General features: G+C 32.6%; 1 protein-coding gene across 5 annotated transcripts in view; it reads left to right on the top strand.

The window, feature by feature from the left end:
• ROBO2 (roundabout guidance receptor 2) overlaps window positions 1-17365 on the top strand; it is a 562867-nt gene that overhangs the window by 428828 nt on the left and 116674 nt on the right. For all 5 annotated transcript variants that reach the window (XM_036851501.1, XM_036851498.1, XM_036851500.1 and 2 more), the window contains exons 6-7: window positions 10073-10200; window positions 14717-14728. In XM_036851501.1, the coding sequence (XP_036707396.1) occupies window positions 10073-10200; window positions 14717-14728 (140 nt within the window). The remainder of the gene's footprint in view (window positions 1-10072; window positions 10201-14716; window positions 14729-17365) is intronic.

Raw genomic sequence — 17365 nt, 5'->3', positions numbered from 1 at the left:
CTTCTCTATTCCCATGTGACAGTAGAAACGGGTCTGAAAGGAAGAATAGAATATCTATAAGCGGAAGGAAGACTATTCCAAGAGATGGAAGCAGTATGAAAAAGCCCTGGTGGTGGAAAGTGTAGGCCAACAATTTGTGGTTCAGTTTCCCTGGAGTGTAGTGGAGTGGCACTTAAGGCCAGCAAGGTTAGTTGAGGCTTTATTATGAAAGCCTCTAATCCCAAGTGAAGTGTTTATACTGAACACACTGTGAAATGGGGATTCACTAAACACATTGAACAGAAATATATTCTTGTTTCTACGTTTAGAAAATTGAATCTTACATTTATGTGTAGTGTAGCTTGGAGCAGAGAAAGTTTGGAGGTAGGCATACCTGGTAGGAAGTTGTTTAAAAACTAGTTAGTGGATTACATTGGAGTATTTCCTGTGAATACACCAACACGGATATTAATGCAAGTGGCAATACAAAGAAAAATGTGGGTTTTTTTTAAATTAGAAATTGATTCTATGTCAGGGTTCATGGGAAAAGAGGGATTAAAAGTAATACTGAAGTTTATTCTGAGGTTGGGTGCCTGGATGAATGATGTTGTCCTTAATAAATAGAGAAGTCAAACGATTTGTTTAACCTAAATCATTTTGAATCATATAATAATACCATATGTAACTGAATTCAAGTTAGAATTATTTGTGAGATAAAAGAGTATTTTTTCTCTGAGTTAAGCGGAAAAAAGATTGCCAAATCAACTATGATATGCCATCTCTGATAGATGATTTCTAATTTCAGAGATTTAAAATATGAAAAACGTGTACCTTAAAATTGATTAACTATGGGAGTAAAAGATCATGTTTACAGATGTTTTACATGCAAGTAACTCATTTAATCAATCGTCACAATAGCCTCATGAAGTAAGTATTTTTATACTATCTTTATTTTACAGTTGAAGGATCTGAGGAGCAAATTTCACTGGCAGACAGAGATTTAGATCGAAGCACTTTAGCCCTAAAGTACACTCTCTTAACTACTACACTAAAATAATTTGTTTTAAAGAAAATTATATTAAGATAATAACAAAAACTATAATTTTTTGAGGGCCCACTGGCTTCATGTTAGGCTGTTTCACATTTTATAATTAATCTTTCCAACAGCCTTGAAGTATGAATCCCCTCTTTTAACAAAGGAGGAAACTGAGGCTTAGAGCAAATGAACTCCGCGCTCAAGATCACAGGACCTGTGGGTGGCAGAGCTGGAGTCCACGCCCAGGTCTCTCTGACATCATTATTGTAATTGTTTCTTTTTCTCCCAGACTCCCCAACTCCCTTTGCCATATTTGTCTTGATCTCAAATATCCACTCCTACGTCTAACATGTGGAGCTCACCAAATACACATTCAGTACGGTATAGTAGCTCTCAGTTGGGGCCAATTATGCTTCTCCCTTTCCTAGAGGGACATTTGGCAATGTATGAAGGCATTTTTGATTGCTACACTTGGGGGATTAGGTGCTACTGTCATCTAGTATGGATAGGCTAAGAATGCCACTAAACATCCTGTTACTGTGCACAGGACAACTCCCACGGCAAAGAATAATCTGCCCAAAATGTCAATAGTGCTGAGGTTGAGAAACCCGATTTAGAGGAAACGATGAATCCAGGCCTTGCTCACCTGAATGCTGTTTTATTTGATTTTTATTTTTGTTTTTAATGTTAGGGCAAAAATAATAGAATATAGTTCAAAGAAATAGATTTCAAAGATAATAGTCTTTTCTTATTGCCTTAACTATGAAGGTTATACCAGTGAGATGGACAAATAATACCATGAATGGACTTGACATAAACATGTCATCATTTAACACAAGAAGAAGACCCTTTGGTTCACTAATGACTTGAAGTGAATGTATATTTTTGCATATTTTCTAGAATATATGAGGCTGGGAATTTTTCTTTTCATTTCTTGTTCATGAAATTGTTGCTGAATTGATCAAACTAGTTGAGTAGCTTAATTAGAGAAGTGTCTGAGCCTTCATTTTCAAGTAGACCTACCAACCCACAAGTTCTGTGACACATTTAATGATAAGCGCTCCTATGTCATGTTGAATTTCTAAATTACTCCATAAGCACATTTCACAAGGAAGTTTCTATGGGCAGAAGGCAAGAAAAGAAAGCCTTCTGAACCTTCCATAGCACCGCCTAGAATGAACATCTCTCTGAGGACACAGAAGCCTCCCCTGCCCCTAGTGCTCACTTTGAACACCTATGAAGGAGAATTCCTGGAGTTTGTCCATCAAATACTGCAAAGCCACTAAGTATGTGGCAAAGTTAAAAATCCATTTTATCCCAATTGCAGTCCCTTATTGCACAGAGTTCATTCCCAACTCAGAAGAGTGCAGGAAGAATGGGAGCTGCTAATCAAAAAGTCTGGTCTGAGCTGTGAGTTCTGTGGACTCTTGTGAATTTAATCTCTAAAGTCCTTTTCTAAAAGAACTTAAAGTTAAGATTAATTTCTCACCAAACACAAAACTGTGAGATATATCTACTTTTCCAAATCTGATATTGCAATTTCTAGTCCTATTGTAAAACCAAATTGTCTTAAATGCACTTATGCCAATAAAATAATTATTTCTAAATTGGAGGATAATTTAACCTGCTTCAACACTTAATTTGTTCCAACATTATCTCCTTAATTGTGATATATATGCACTTTTTACCCTAAATTTTTCTGTTCTAATTAGTTAAAATAATAACTGCAATATTTAAAAAAGTATTTAAAAGTAATACATTTAAGGAGTTGCAGATATTATTTGAATAATCTGCTAAAGGTTAGTGAAAAAATTATCACAAAATGTTTGCATATTAAGGACAATCGTGAAAATAATTAAACATTTCTTTCTGTTATTATGAGCCAAAGGAAAATCCCAATATCTCTAGAATGTTTTGAACTTGATTTCATATGAGTGTGGAAGGAAGAGTACATGATTTTATATATGTGTTATAATTGTAGATAAAAAGAACTATGTGACCCACGTAGGCTATAAAGTATAGAAAACTTTACTTGATATCCCTTTGCCAACAAAATAATGGCCTATTGTGTTCATTTCAGGGTCCCAGCTCTCAATTGTGATTTAAAAGCTCCACTTTAGGATACACCTTAAATATTATAGATTGAGAAAATATCACCTGGAATTTAGGCTACCAAGAAGTGCTTACATTAGTTTTAATAACAGTTTCAACTATTATCTGTGGAAGGATTTTGTTTGATAAATTGTGAGCAGAAAGATCGTTTTAGGAAAATTGATCCACTTTTCCTATTTTCAGCTGCCAAGCGTGAAAGAAGCAAATATTTAAATTTCTCCAAGAAGGTTTATGTTTTATAGAAGGGTGCCTTGATTCGAAGTTGTGAGTTGCTAAAATGCACTCTTTTTGTGCAATTGAAAAACATCACTGAGTTCTAACTGGCTGCATCTCCGTGTTCATTGTAATCCCTATAGTGGTATTGCTTAGTTGGTCGGTGTGTCTCTAATTATCAGTGAATGATTCCATGAGATTAATAAGTGATTTTTTAATCTTAAAAATTCTTCTGTTGAAAACAAAGCAATAGACTTTGTAACATTTTCATGTAAAAGCTCCATAGTTAAATTTTCACTGAATTTGGAACTACAGAATGCCTATCTTTGCAGACATTCCTTAATTTTCTGAAAGAATCTAAAAGGTATAAGGTGATCTTCAGCTATTTTGATGGAGTGCAAGTATTTTGAAAACTGAAAACAAACTTTTCAAGTCTCCCTAAAAGGAAAGAAACATTTACTTGTGTAGATATTAAATATTTCCTGGTTCAATTCATAGTTTTTACGATTGGCCAACTTAATGATTAATAAAGCAGATACATAATAAAATTTTAAGTGCTAATTCAAAACACTCATTCTAGAATTGGAGCCAGACATCCTATAATAAGAAGTAGTAGGTGATTTCAAAACTAAAAACGCTGAGAAAATAAATTTCCTTCCACGAATAACAAAGGTGCTTTTGAGATGAGAACGGTCTTTCAGGAAGTTTTATTAGTGTAGAGACCTCACACAAGTCAAACAAGGCAATGAGATACAGGGACTTAAACTGAACATGGTAAAATTCCAGTTTGTAATAGAAAACGTAGTGTATTTTCTTTTGTCTTTTCTCCTCTCAAATTCTATAATTTAGGAGATTTGGAGGGGGTGGTCCCTAAGTTATCTTAGTTATATTCATAAAAGCCAGAAAATCATGAGAAGTTCCCACCCTAGAAGCTTAAGGTACATTGGGGATTGCAAAGTATGAGATATGTATAAAATGTGGTTATGTTATAAAACTTTGCCAGTTTTCAAAAATCTTGTTTGGTATTTTCAAAGTAAATTTAGATTTATAGGAACTCTTCCCACTAGCTGTGAGAGATTTCTTTAGCAGGAAGAAATAAAATAGATTATCTCATTTAAATTTGGAAGTGATTTTAGCATATAGTATTCTGTTTCTTAAAATATCAGTAATATTTTCTCTTTTGACACACTTTTAAGATTATTTAAGGTCACACACAAACAGAACCTTGCATACAAACTGTTGTTTTAAATATTAAAAGAAATGTATTTTGTTTTGTTTATTATTTAGCTGAACAGATGGTAATGGTTTGACACAATTTAGTTCCCTTTTTCTCTTTTTTTTTTTTTTTCCTTTGGGAAAAAAACAACACAAAAACCAGAGCTTCTTTTCCCACTTTGTCACAGCTGGTTACCAATCAATCTCAATTCACGGTACAGTGATGATAGCACATGTTGTCCGGGGGCCAAATCTGATTGGGTTGCATTTTTCAGCAGTGTTTCATATCAGAAAAAAAAAAAAAAAAGATATCTTTATAGTGGGGACTGTCAGCACATGATTGTACAACTGTCATTAATCAAACCTGGCAACAACGACTGCATTTATACAAGTCTGAGACTGGCAGATCTCACAATCAAAATCACCCAATTTCTGTTAAGATTTCCTTACCAGTAATGTTTTTTCATCTGTTTCTTTTTTTTTTCTTATTTTTAATTAAAGTCAGACAATACCTCCTACATGTTGATCACATATAATATTATACCATGTTGGAAAACTAGTTGTTTTATACCAAAGTGTGCTCTAGTTACTAAAAATTTATTCTCCACTATGTAAAGAAGGCTAAGAGCAAATCAGGGAAAATTTTAGGTACATTAGATTGTTTAATAAAACAATAATTTTAAAGTGTATATATATATATATATCAGGAAATGCATTTATGACCCTCCTAAGATTACAGTTGGTTTTAGAGTAATACTGAGAAAAATATTGATAAAAGTTAGTTTCTGGAGTTTTTGAGACTCTGAACATAGAGTCTGATGCAGAAATACACACCTGCTCAAAACACATGCACACAGAGCAATAAACACACATATCAAATGGAAAAGGTGTGTTGCTCTGTGTTAGAAAAATAAATGGACACTGATACACAGGACATCGATTTCAGTCTCTCTATAACTCGAGACAACAATCTCAGAATCTTCTTCTATAAAATGGTGTTTGGAAATAGGCATTTTCTCTAAGTCATTTATTGTTGTGAAATTTATATGAATCTCAGTCATAAACTGTAAAGATCTCTTTAAATATAAGGAACTATTATTTATAATTATTTATATTACTCAGTCAATATTTGCTTTCTAGGGAAAAATGAATGTTTCCCCAATTATCCAACCTAGTAGTGTAAAGCATCAATGAGATTACTATTAAGCATGTACGAATTTATCCAGAAAGAAATACAAGAAATAAGGCCACAATTATTGGACCTGTGGAAATATTTGACGTCTAATTTCTTGTGAAGTATGTACTTTTAGGAAGCAAATTATTGTCTCAGAGACATCATGACCTGTAGAGAAAGCAGAGACTGGCAGTAGATACTCATGACAATTTTTCTCCTGACTATAATTGTCTCAATGTGTGTGGCCTTGGGAAAGGAACTTTGTCATATTTTGCCTCAGCTTGCCTAAATGTGAAACTAGCAATGAGCCAAATATCTACTTCTTTCTGGGTTTTGAAGTCATTTAGACGAAATTTCTTTAAAACCAACCTTCAAATATCTTAAGTTTTTGCAGGTAAGAGCTAATTTGATCATAATTATAGGTTTATCATTTCTCTGATCTGAGTTGTATCTTATTGTGAAAATCGACAAAGGTACCATGACATGCTTCAGTCTCTTGGGTTGTGGGTACTGTCAGGGTTCAGGCTAGAGACTGGCACAGTGGTTCAGTCATGTTGGAAGGGACCGCAGTGTCTCCAGTTGTACAGTTCTATTAGACCCATGTAGGCAGTGTGATGAAGGAGAAAAAATGTGTACTTCGGAGGAAGACGGACCTTGATTTGAAAACCCAAATTTCTATGTGAAAGTGTCAAAATTTTAAATATCAGTTATTCCAATAATTTTAAAACATTAGTGAGCCAAAACACAAACACACACACGGATACACACACACCACTTGCTCTCATGCAGATTTCAGTCCACAAATGAGCAAACTGCAATTATGATTTTATAGTATCCAGTGTGAATTTCTGTAGTCAGACCACAAGGCCTGAATTCTAACAACAACTCTGCCACTAAAAGCTTAATTGGCATGTTGACCATTTATTCATTGAACCCATTAAGGAAAACTTTGTGGGAGTAGTTGCCATTTTGGTAGTATATCCCCTGCTTACTTTAATTTCCCTTTATAGATTCATACATCATGATTTTTAAAAATTGAAACTTTATGCTTTCTTTTGGTAGAAAGTTGTAACCTCTGTAATATAATTGATGAAGAATGTTCCAGGAGATCTAGTTTTTAATATGGTCTAAACTTTTGCTACCAATGAATTCCCAGACCCTGAATAGCAAAGTATTATTTTTCTAATCTTAAAATTAGAACATTAGACTAGACTCAATATTTTTTCATTTTTTCCCTATGTCTCAGAATTTATAATCTGTTGGTTTCCTGGAATAACCAATTTCCATATATTTTCTTATAATTGCATAATTAAATAGCCTTTTTCCCCCTCTTATCCTAAAGGTATTTTATTTAGGCTTCAAGTATTCTCCTTTAATATTGATAACTGGGGATTTTTTGAGTATTTCCATGTTCACTGATTCATATTCTTCATAGTTTTCTAGACTTAAATTATATTTTTTGAAGTTATTGTTTTTACACGCGAAGAGTTCAAGTTCATGTATGTCACCTTTTCAATTTTTATGTCTCTAATTCCTTTCTTGATAAATAGGGGGTAAAATTGAACATAATATTCTGCTATGCCATATTTTATAAAAGTGTAAAAATAAACTATATAGTTTCAGGTTGAAGTTTATATGCCTAAAATTTCTAATTTTTAAAATAGGAGACATAATAACTTTACTCCTTACCTACCGGAATTGTTATGAGAATACATAAAAAAGTATATTTAAGAACACTATGCAAATGCATTTTTTGTCATTATTTTATTTTAATAACACATGTGATTAGAAACCACCCTAGTTGCCAAAATAATGAGTTGATATTCTCAAAAGCATTGAACAAAGCACGAAGCTTTACTTTGTTCTCCTGTAGTCTTCACATTGTTTTAGATATTCTTCTAGAATTATTTCATTTATTTTTGTGTAGAGAGAGAGGGTTTTTTTCATGTTACTAACTTACAGAGGGAAATTTACAGTGATAATATGTAAATCAAAAGTCTAGATTACTAGTCAGGATTTGCTAACTTCTTTATTTTAGCTCTATCTCCATAGTAGCATTTATGTATTAATATTGTGAATCTTAACATTTACAGTATTTTGTTTGATTTAACCTACATTTCAGAACTAACTGCTGATATATAAAGCTAATAACACTGCTTTGTTTCTTGCTATAGTATAGTTCCATATTTCATATTAGTTTACCTTTCAGTTCTGCATACAATTGTTTTACTAATAACCATGCTATGAAAGAACTATAGAAGAATTTTAAGAATTTCTTGGATGGTTCATCACTCATGCTGTAAGCATTCATTGAGCACATCCAAGATCGCAGGTGCTGTTTGGTAGGCTTCAGAGTATATAGTTTGGAACAAGAGAGAATCAATTATTGTTCTCATGGAGCATACATGCTCTTGGAAACTAGGAAGACAATAAACAAGCAAACAAAATTTGATAGAGGTGTGTGCTCTGAAGAAGATAAAAAGTACTAAAACTAACAAAAAATATGAAAACAAAGAATAAAAACAAGTAAAAGTAATTTTAAAATGTAACTGGTGGGTACAGGGCTACTTTACATTGTTTGGGCAAGAAGACATCTTTGAGGAAATATTTGGGTTATCTTGAAAGTCAAGAATGATCAGCAATGAAGACTGTAGGGGAAGGGAATCCCCTGAAGTTACAAGAGAAGTACAAAGACACAGTGGTAATTAGGTTGTTATGTTGAGCAAGGGAAAAAGGGCCATGTTGTTAGAAGAGAGTGAACAAGAAGTTGGAGAGATTATTTAAAAATCTCAAAGACCAGAGTCTGTGCTCTTAACCACTTGGTTATGCTACTGGATGTTAAAAGCTCTGTGTTGGGGTTTTGGATATAGCAGTGAGTGAAGCAGACAGGATCTCTGCCTTTATCAAAATAGACAAATCAAAATGTGAGCAAGTGCAGAATGATTGGTGTAGCAGTAAGTTTTTTTGTTTGCTTTGGGGGGTCGGTTTTGTTTTTTTGTTTGTTTTGTTTTGTTCTGAGGAGAGAAGAATCATCATTTTCTAGTGTGGTAATGGATGGCTTCAAACAAGAGTAGTGGAAGATAAGGCTTCCCTCATGACTTAGGACATTGTAAATCAGCAGAAGTTTAACCCAAAACATGCGGACAGAAAAGTAACCACCATAACTGGAGGCTGGAGGAGCAAGGATAGTTACGTTTAGTTGGCGTGCTTGGTTCATAGACACTTGATTTCTGTCTTGCAGAGTTCTGTAAAACAGAACTTTTATTAGGTCCATGTCTCAGCTCATAATAATGTTAAGCTGTGTTATTCTTTTATAACTAGCTAGAAGTAGAAGAAATCTGATTATAATAATCTTCAGTGCAAGCCTAAAAAGTTTTTTTTTGGTCCTGAAAGCAATAGGAAGTCACAGCTAATTGTAAGCAGACAGAACCAATTAAAGTAATATTTTGGAAATATAGCTTTAACTGTGTGGTATGTATGAGGAGGACAGTCAGTGTGATCAACCAGAAGCTATTGCAACAATGTGTGTGTGAAATAACAAAGACCATCAGTGAAAATCAAGAAGAAAAATCAGATATGAAAAGAATGTAAAGATAACTTCTTCATTAATTTGTATCATTTCTGAGAATCTAGTAAGAGCATATTCTTACTCAAGCTCTTAAAAAATTCATGTTAAAATTTTAGAATTTTTTTCTGAACTAGTATGTTAGTGTACTTGTTAAAAAATAGAAGTGTGACGATAAATGTTTGTGAAAGAGCCGAGGACGTGCATTTCCAGAAATCACTCCAAGGCATGTTGATGTTTTAAAAGTTAATATTGCTAATTTAAAAAAGGATTACCCCTTCTTAATTCTTTTAGCCAATGTCTCTTTTGTCAATTTGCCAACAAATAAGAGAATTTTCTCCTTTAATATATTTCAGCTCTATTATAGTCAAGGTGCCTAAAAAATAAATCATATATTTGAATGCAGTGTAACTTACAAAATATAACTCACCAAGAAACTGAAATATACAGTTTTCTTACTATCTAAGAGCTACCAAAAAAAGTCAAAGTGTTAATAATGCCTTTGATAGTTTTGATGCAGCCAGAGTTGTATACATATCTAAATTATCGGTAATTGATAATCAAGCAGCTAGAGATAAGATACAAAATTAATGATCTTATTAGCAGTACCTTTAATCTAAGCAATTGCACTTTATGGCTGAACATTGTGTGTGTGTGTGTGTGTGTGTGTGTTATTTTAGGTAAAATACAGCATAAAAGAGAAAAATGAAGGTGAATACTTAGTGTTATCTAAATATAATCAATGTTATTTAATAAAACCAATTCATATTCTACACAGGTATGACATCAAAGATGATTACACACTGAGAATTAAAAAGGCCATGAGTACAGATGAAGGCACATATATGTGTATTGCTGAGAATCGGGTTGGAAAAGTGGAAGCTTCTGCTACCCTCACAGTCCGAGGTAAGAGACTTAAGATGTGAAATACAATTGAACCAGCAGGCTAATATTTGGTTAAATTGGTAAGTGAACTCACAATCAAAATAATAGCTTACACTGTTTTATTATTACATTAAAATGCCTAGATTTTGTGTCCTGTCTATTTTTAGTTGAAATAAAATTACTTTCAAATTTGGGTTTGAAGGGATGATCATTTGAAGTGATTAATTTTTATTTAATAAATAATAGCTAATGTAGTTTAAAAGTAAATCTTAAAAATAGGAAAGATTTACACTAATCTTTTATGTTTCCAATGTTTTGAACTATTTACTGCTTTTAAATGTCACTAGTTTCAAAGATACTTGGTTTTCTGTTTACTAGATTGTCACTTTATACTAGTAGACTTTTTTTGAAATTCTTTTTTATTTCAGCATTCAAAAAGCAATCTGAAAAAGCTAACACTCCTTCCAAAGGTGAAAAATGGACACAAAGGAGCTCCCATGTTGAGAAAATCTGATTTAGAGAGTGATTTGTGAAGTTCATTCGCCTTAAAAAATTGAAATAGTCAGTGCCGCTCCTGTAATAACTTTCACTTTCTGGGTGTCATGCACTTTCTCAGTCATGGAATAATGTTCGTTTATAGACTCCCTGCAATTGCTTATAAGTGAAAGAAAGCATTACTTAACCCTGCAGTGAACTAGAATGAATTAACTATCTTCCTGGTGGTGCATGTTGAGCCACATGAGTGAATTATATAGCCCACGGTACCAAGTAGTACCAAGTACACAGCTACGCTTACTCTCGCCAGGTAGATATTACCCATGGCATTGTTTACACTCACAGAACTTCAGAGATAGGCAAGTACATCCATTGCTCTGTCTTTCAGCCTTTCTTCCAGTACCTTAACTGATGCCTCCTCCTCCCGTCCCTCGTGATAAGGAAGTTGGCTGAATGTTTATATCCATGTCTCACTTGCATCTCACCCTGTTTAGTCAGACCTCTTAGCCTTGTGCAGCTTTGCTTGCAGAAGTTTTCATAAGATTAGGAGAAAGTCTTGGAGGAATTTGGATTGGCAAGAAGTGTGTCAGGGATTCTCAGACTGGTCCTCTAGCTGGTAAGAAAAATGATTTTTGCCAGATGTATGATTTGGGCATCATATCATTTAAAAAAAAACCTTCCTCCAGGTAAATATTAGGAGACATTTACTCTGGATACCTAGAAAAAAAACTGGTGAGTTCCAGACTTCTCAATCACTTCATTACTATTCCACTTAATCCATTTTTCCCCCATCCAGATATTCTAGTGTGGACTTAGATATAAAATAAACTTAGACAAAATTAGCAAGCTAGTTGCTTAAAAAGATTTTCATTCCTCATTAGTTAACAGATCACAAAAAGCTATGATGATACACCAATTGAATATATATACTGATAATATATGATCAAAATCTGATTTGTAAGACACTTTAGTATAGTTAACCTACATTTTCTGGTATGTGATTATATATTTATGAATATTTGTTTGCTTTTATCTAGTCAGTCCTTTGCAAAAGCAATTCACTTGACCATAATTCCCCCAAAGTTTGTTTGTTTTTTCTAAAGTAAGTGGAAAAAGAAAATAAACAACTAACCAAGAAATGTTCCCCTCAAAAAAATATTTGCTGACTAAACAAATGGTGAGAAAATGCCAGGAGTTGTTTGTTTGTAGAAGCAGCAGGGTTCCTTTTATACTTGAATGCTTGGATGAATGAGATTTGAAGTGGTCTGTTTGCTTTAAAATCTTTCCCAGCTAATTGTTTTCATAATTTGTTGAAAGTTTCAGGTTTACCATTTCATTTAACAAAGCATGCTACTCCTGGATGGATGTTTGAAGCTAATTTACAAAACTAATAGAAAGAGTTGTTTGTTTTCAATAGGATTTTTTTTTTTTAAATCAGCAAACCTTAATGGTCTCTCCCCTAATCTGTGTCCTGTAAATAGATTAGAGTGTTTAATCTGTGTAGTATGCATTTCATCTAAGACTGAAACCTCAAAAACAGGGTTAAAGAATTAAAATCTCCATAATATAATAGAATGTGGAGTAAAAATTGTTTAAAAATACTTTTTACCATTAGGAAAAGCGGTTGGGATTTCTCATACTAAGAGGTTAACGGAAAAAAAAAAACATATTATCTACGGCTTATTTTTTTTACACTCATTTTTCTATGCACATAAATGAAATGTTCAGCCCTTCTCTGGATTGTTTTATTAGAACAGGGTCAACTGACCCAAGAGGCCACATCCATTTTCATCCATTTAATGCAGGGACACAGTTTAGTTTAATTTGCTGATTTTGAAAACATCCACCTGCTGGGTTTTTTTTCAGGATGAAATGTTGCTATGTTACAAAGACAAGTTTTATTGTGATGTTTCTGCTAAAATTTTATCATGATATTCACTTTAGCCAATTTGGGAAAAGAAAAAGAAGTTTTATAATCACAATCTGAAACAGACTTACTCAATTGTTTTCCACTTCAGAAATATGGTGAAAATAGAGTATAAAATTAAACTTAACAGCAAGTAGCTCCCTTTGCTGACTTGACAAACATAAAATTCGAAAGAAATATTGCTAGACAATAATAAGCCTCCTAGCATTTATATTCTAATCAAATATTTCATGATCTAATAGAACTTTTTTAAAGTGGCTCCAAAATGAGTGAACACAAACTGCATATTCGTAAACATATTTTTTTCCCATTTTTCAGTTGCTTAAATTGGCTTTGCATAAATCAAGGCTTCATTGGGAAAACTATCTTGGTTCTAGAGCAATAAAGCTTTAATTTTTTTGGAATTTTCCTAGACTAAGAAATATATTTTATTTCTTTAAAACAAGATTTCTCACCATGTTTTTTTCCTTTTCTGTCTTTACAATCATAGACTCAAAATGCCTTTTTGTTTCTAAAGGAAACATTATGTTTCAGATTCAGCTGGAGGTGACACCTGAAAAATGCAAATTCAAAAGTGAAACACAAAGTACTTTTACTACTAGACATTGGCAAAATCAAGAGAAATCTCATCAGTTAGAATAAGGCACAACTTCATTATGTTAGTCTGTTTTGTTCTTAGTTGTTATTTTTGTGCCCCCCCCGCAAAAAAAGAAAGAAATTATTGTGCATAGTTCAACTTACTTTCTCCCTCTTGCTATAGTAAATCCACTATAGACTGTAGGACACACTAGAGTTTCACTAAGCCAGAATTTTCATTCAGCTGCTATAATTGCTTTAGTCTTCTTTGAGTTGTATTACCCCCCCTTTAATTGTGAATAATATTCTAAGACCATGAATCTCATAGAGAAGAAACTCCAATATAGTTTCAAAGATTGCACAGAACTAGAATTGTGATGTATTTGTTGAGTGAATGAAGGTCTATAAATATGGTTTCAATGGCTATATCTATCTCACCATGCCAACAAGTCATCAAGACAAAACTACTCATAAGTTCGAGAGTTACATTGTATTCACACTGGAGCTTTACCCACTGGGGTATGGGTGAAACACTTCTTTGCTGAATAAATTTATATTTTGAAATGTAAGATTTAATAAAAGTTCAAACGCTACTAAATCTATTTCTTCTTCCTTTGAAAATGGAACCATATGTTTTATATTTGTCCATTGCTTTTATATAAAGTGGTTTACTATCTAAATTGATTTGGCATTATTCTTTTTAAAGAAAGTATTATTAAGCCCATGTGTGTCTCTTACAGTTTCTGTGCACTAAAAAAGGGGGCAGTCTATGACAACTGATTTTAGTGATTGAAAGTTATAGAATAATAAAAAAAAATAATAATTTGTTGAAGCAGCAGTTTGAAAGCCATTCTCAGTATGAACAAGAATCTATTTGTCAGTCATTGTTTCCTGCCCTCCGCCAAAAAAAGAAAATAGCTTAACAGTAGTTAGAGAGCTACTCAGTTGAAATCTCTAAGGATGTTCCAACCTATCTATTATATTTTCATCTACCCTGTCCACGGATGAAAAGTGATGTGATCTTAACTTATTACTGGCTGAAACGCAGCATCAGGGGCTTTTCTGTAGTCCTTGTAATGGTTCTGACTAACCATGCTTAAAATCCAATTGCTATTTAAATCAGACAGCAAGGCCTTCTTTTATTGACATGACATTTGCTAGTCTGTGACTTGAATAGTTATATTCATCAGGTGCTTAACTTTGGGGTAACACAAGGCTGTTTAACTCTAAAAAGATCTTTGAAATAATAACTAGAGTAAATGATGATGACAATAAGACCTTATGTAAAGTATCTCTCAAATTGCTTAGAGTTAATCTTGGTGTGCAAAGTAATTATTTTCTTAGAGTTCTATTTATAATTACGTTCAGTTTTTATCAAACTAGGACATCCTGTTCATACTTGAATAATGAGACTAGAAATCACCCTACTGTCCATACTTAAATGTAACATTACACATCATGCATTCTGATAATTTTCTTTTCTTTCTTTTTTTTTAATTTCTTTTTTATGTTCTCACCACACCATTGTAATGTCTACAGCTCGCCCTGTTGGTAAGTAGCCATCCTTCTATCCATTTTGCATGGCTTTGTACAATGCTTCATAGCTCATGCATAGTAGGATATGACTGAATGAAATACATTTGTTCACCCCTGTTAAAATATTACTTGAGGGACTGTCTGCTGTAAAAGTTGCTCCTAACTTTTTCATCACTTTACTAAACCATGTTGTAGTGGCTTTTTGCTACTTAGCAATTAATAGGTAACAATATTCTTGTAAAAGAATATATGAATGATGAATATTATAAATTTCTAACTTTTCTTGAGAAAAATACAATACTTCCTTTTTCTTGTGTGTATAAAATATTCAATTATTAGTTATGTTTGATATTCATTAATATAAAAGATTATGAACTAAATTAAGAAGTTCTATTATTTTATGCACTTTTATTTTAAGCTGCTTAGAGTCTCCGCTCTGTAAGGGTGTTTTTTACTGCTGCATACTTATTATCTGCATGCCTACTTAAAATTTAGTAGAATGCTTCAAGTTACTGTAAGTTGATGCTTACACTAAGAGGAAAAGGGAAGGATGAGCCGTGTCCTTTGGCATGAAAAGTTGTTTGAATATATCTTATTCTTCATTTGGCTCTGCAAAACTGAAGTTAACAGCTTGCGCTTGCAGTAATTTAAGTGGTAATTATTTGTAAACAAAAATAAAATATTTTCCAATGTATTGATAAACTATAAACTTTCTGCATCTCTTTTAAAGTTTTGCTTAACCTACCAAGAAATGTGTTTGAATAAAAGAGATCTTGGTAATTGTGTTATAAGTAAATAAATAGATATATGCATAAATGGATGGGTGGGTGAATGAATAAATTAATTTAGTACATTGCTTCTTTAATATACCAAGAGACACTTTAATAAGTTATTCAATTTGACACAGCTTTATAAATGGTCCACCTAACTTCAAAAGCTTTCTTATTATACTGGCTTGACATTGTTGACATTTGATGTGTAGCCATCCAGACTCATAACATCTTTCCCCCGTTGGTTGAAACATTCACAAACATTATTGTTATGTAATGTACTCTTATATGGATAGCAAATACAATAAATAGAACTTTGGCTTCCCAATCTGAATTTCTGCTCTGCCATTTCTGAGCAGTACTTCCTTCGTCAGTTATTCAACATCCCTAATCCCCAATCACTTCCTCTATAAAATGGAGAGAAAAGCCCTGACGTATCAAAACTGCTATAGGAATGAACTGAGTTCAAAATTGATCATATATGTGAAGAAGTTTTGTATGCCAACATTTGTTAACACGTTCCTAGTTTCTGAGACATACATTATTTCACATTTCAATATTTTTGAAGTATACTTGTGGCTTATGATCAATTTGAACATAAACTGCAGGCATTTTTTCTTAAAACACAATTATTAAATTGATCATGCTTTTTACAATTGATGCTGTTAGAAAATTAAAGAATATACTATAGTTTTTAATTTTTTTGCATTTGTAAGAATTCATATTAATAATAACTTTACATATCTATGGTATGACATCTAAAATTAAGAAGTAAATGGGAAAGAATAAGATAATAACTTCATAAATTAACAGGAAAAATCACATTTAAATTATAGATCTTTATATATAGAAGCCTTATGCCAATAAACCATGACCGCTTGATTTGTATTATTCCACAAGCTCCCGGAATATAGGACAATATGTTAATAATTTCCAATATATTAAAACTCATGAATAAAAATATACCTTGTTTAGAAAATGTGATATACACAGAGTATTGAGATATATTTGTCGCCTACAAGGCATTTCACAAGTTATTTCTGTCTTTTATTCTTTTTTGAAATGATTTCTTAAATTCCCATTGGACTGGAACTAAAGAATAGCTTCTTGACACATTGTACTTTATTCTGGGAAAGTCTGTCATTTCATAAATCTTTCTTAAATGGCTTATGACAGTGCTCAGAAATATGAAGAACTATACTTTAAACTTGACAACTACTATTAATTTGGGAAACTGAATGTTTGATATGCTCGTATTGGATCACCAAAGAAGAGACTGATAATGAGGAAATTAGCCTGCTTTTTCTTTGCATCAACTTTTTACATCAATTTTAATTCAGGAAGTACAGATATGCCAACTTTTGTTGTAAGGTGAGAAGCTACAAATTAAGTAAAATCATAAATTAAATATTCAAATAATAGAAAACTACATTAATATTTGTTACTAGACTAAAAGTTTTTTAACTTTGAAGCTCTTAGCAATAGCATAATCAGCATTCTACAAAGTAGAAACCACAGAAGGGGGAGAAAAATCCATCTTTTGATTCTAGTATAAATTATGTGAAGAACTATGTACCAACTATGTAAAATTTAGAGAAAGTTCAAGGGGTAGTTCCTGTCTAAAGCTTTTAAAAGAAAATTAGAAATATATGCATATTCTGGAATACTTACAGATTCAGAAACCAATCACTACATTACATACCAGATGAAACTTGATTGTCTGTGTGGAAAGCCAATTTAGAAATCATTTTAAACCACCAAACTGGATGACTCTTACAAGCTGCATTTGAGTCAAAGAATTGGAAACTCTATGCAATTTACAGTTGGAATAAACACCTTCTTGCTTGTACTTTTGAGAGTGTAAGAAAACTCTTGATTTTGA

The sequence above is a fragment of the Balaenoptera musculus genome, chromosome 4, assembly GCF_009873245.2.
Source record: "Balaenoptera musculus isolate JJ_BM4_2016_0621 chromosome 4, mBalMus1.pri.v3, whole genome shotgun sequence".
Taxonomy (NCBI): domain Eukaryota; kingdom Metazoa; phylum Chordata; class Mammalia; order Artiodactyla; family Balaenopteridae; genus Balaenoptera; species Balaenoptera musculus.
This window is presented reverse-complemented; position numbering and strand designations above follow the sequence as displayed.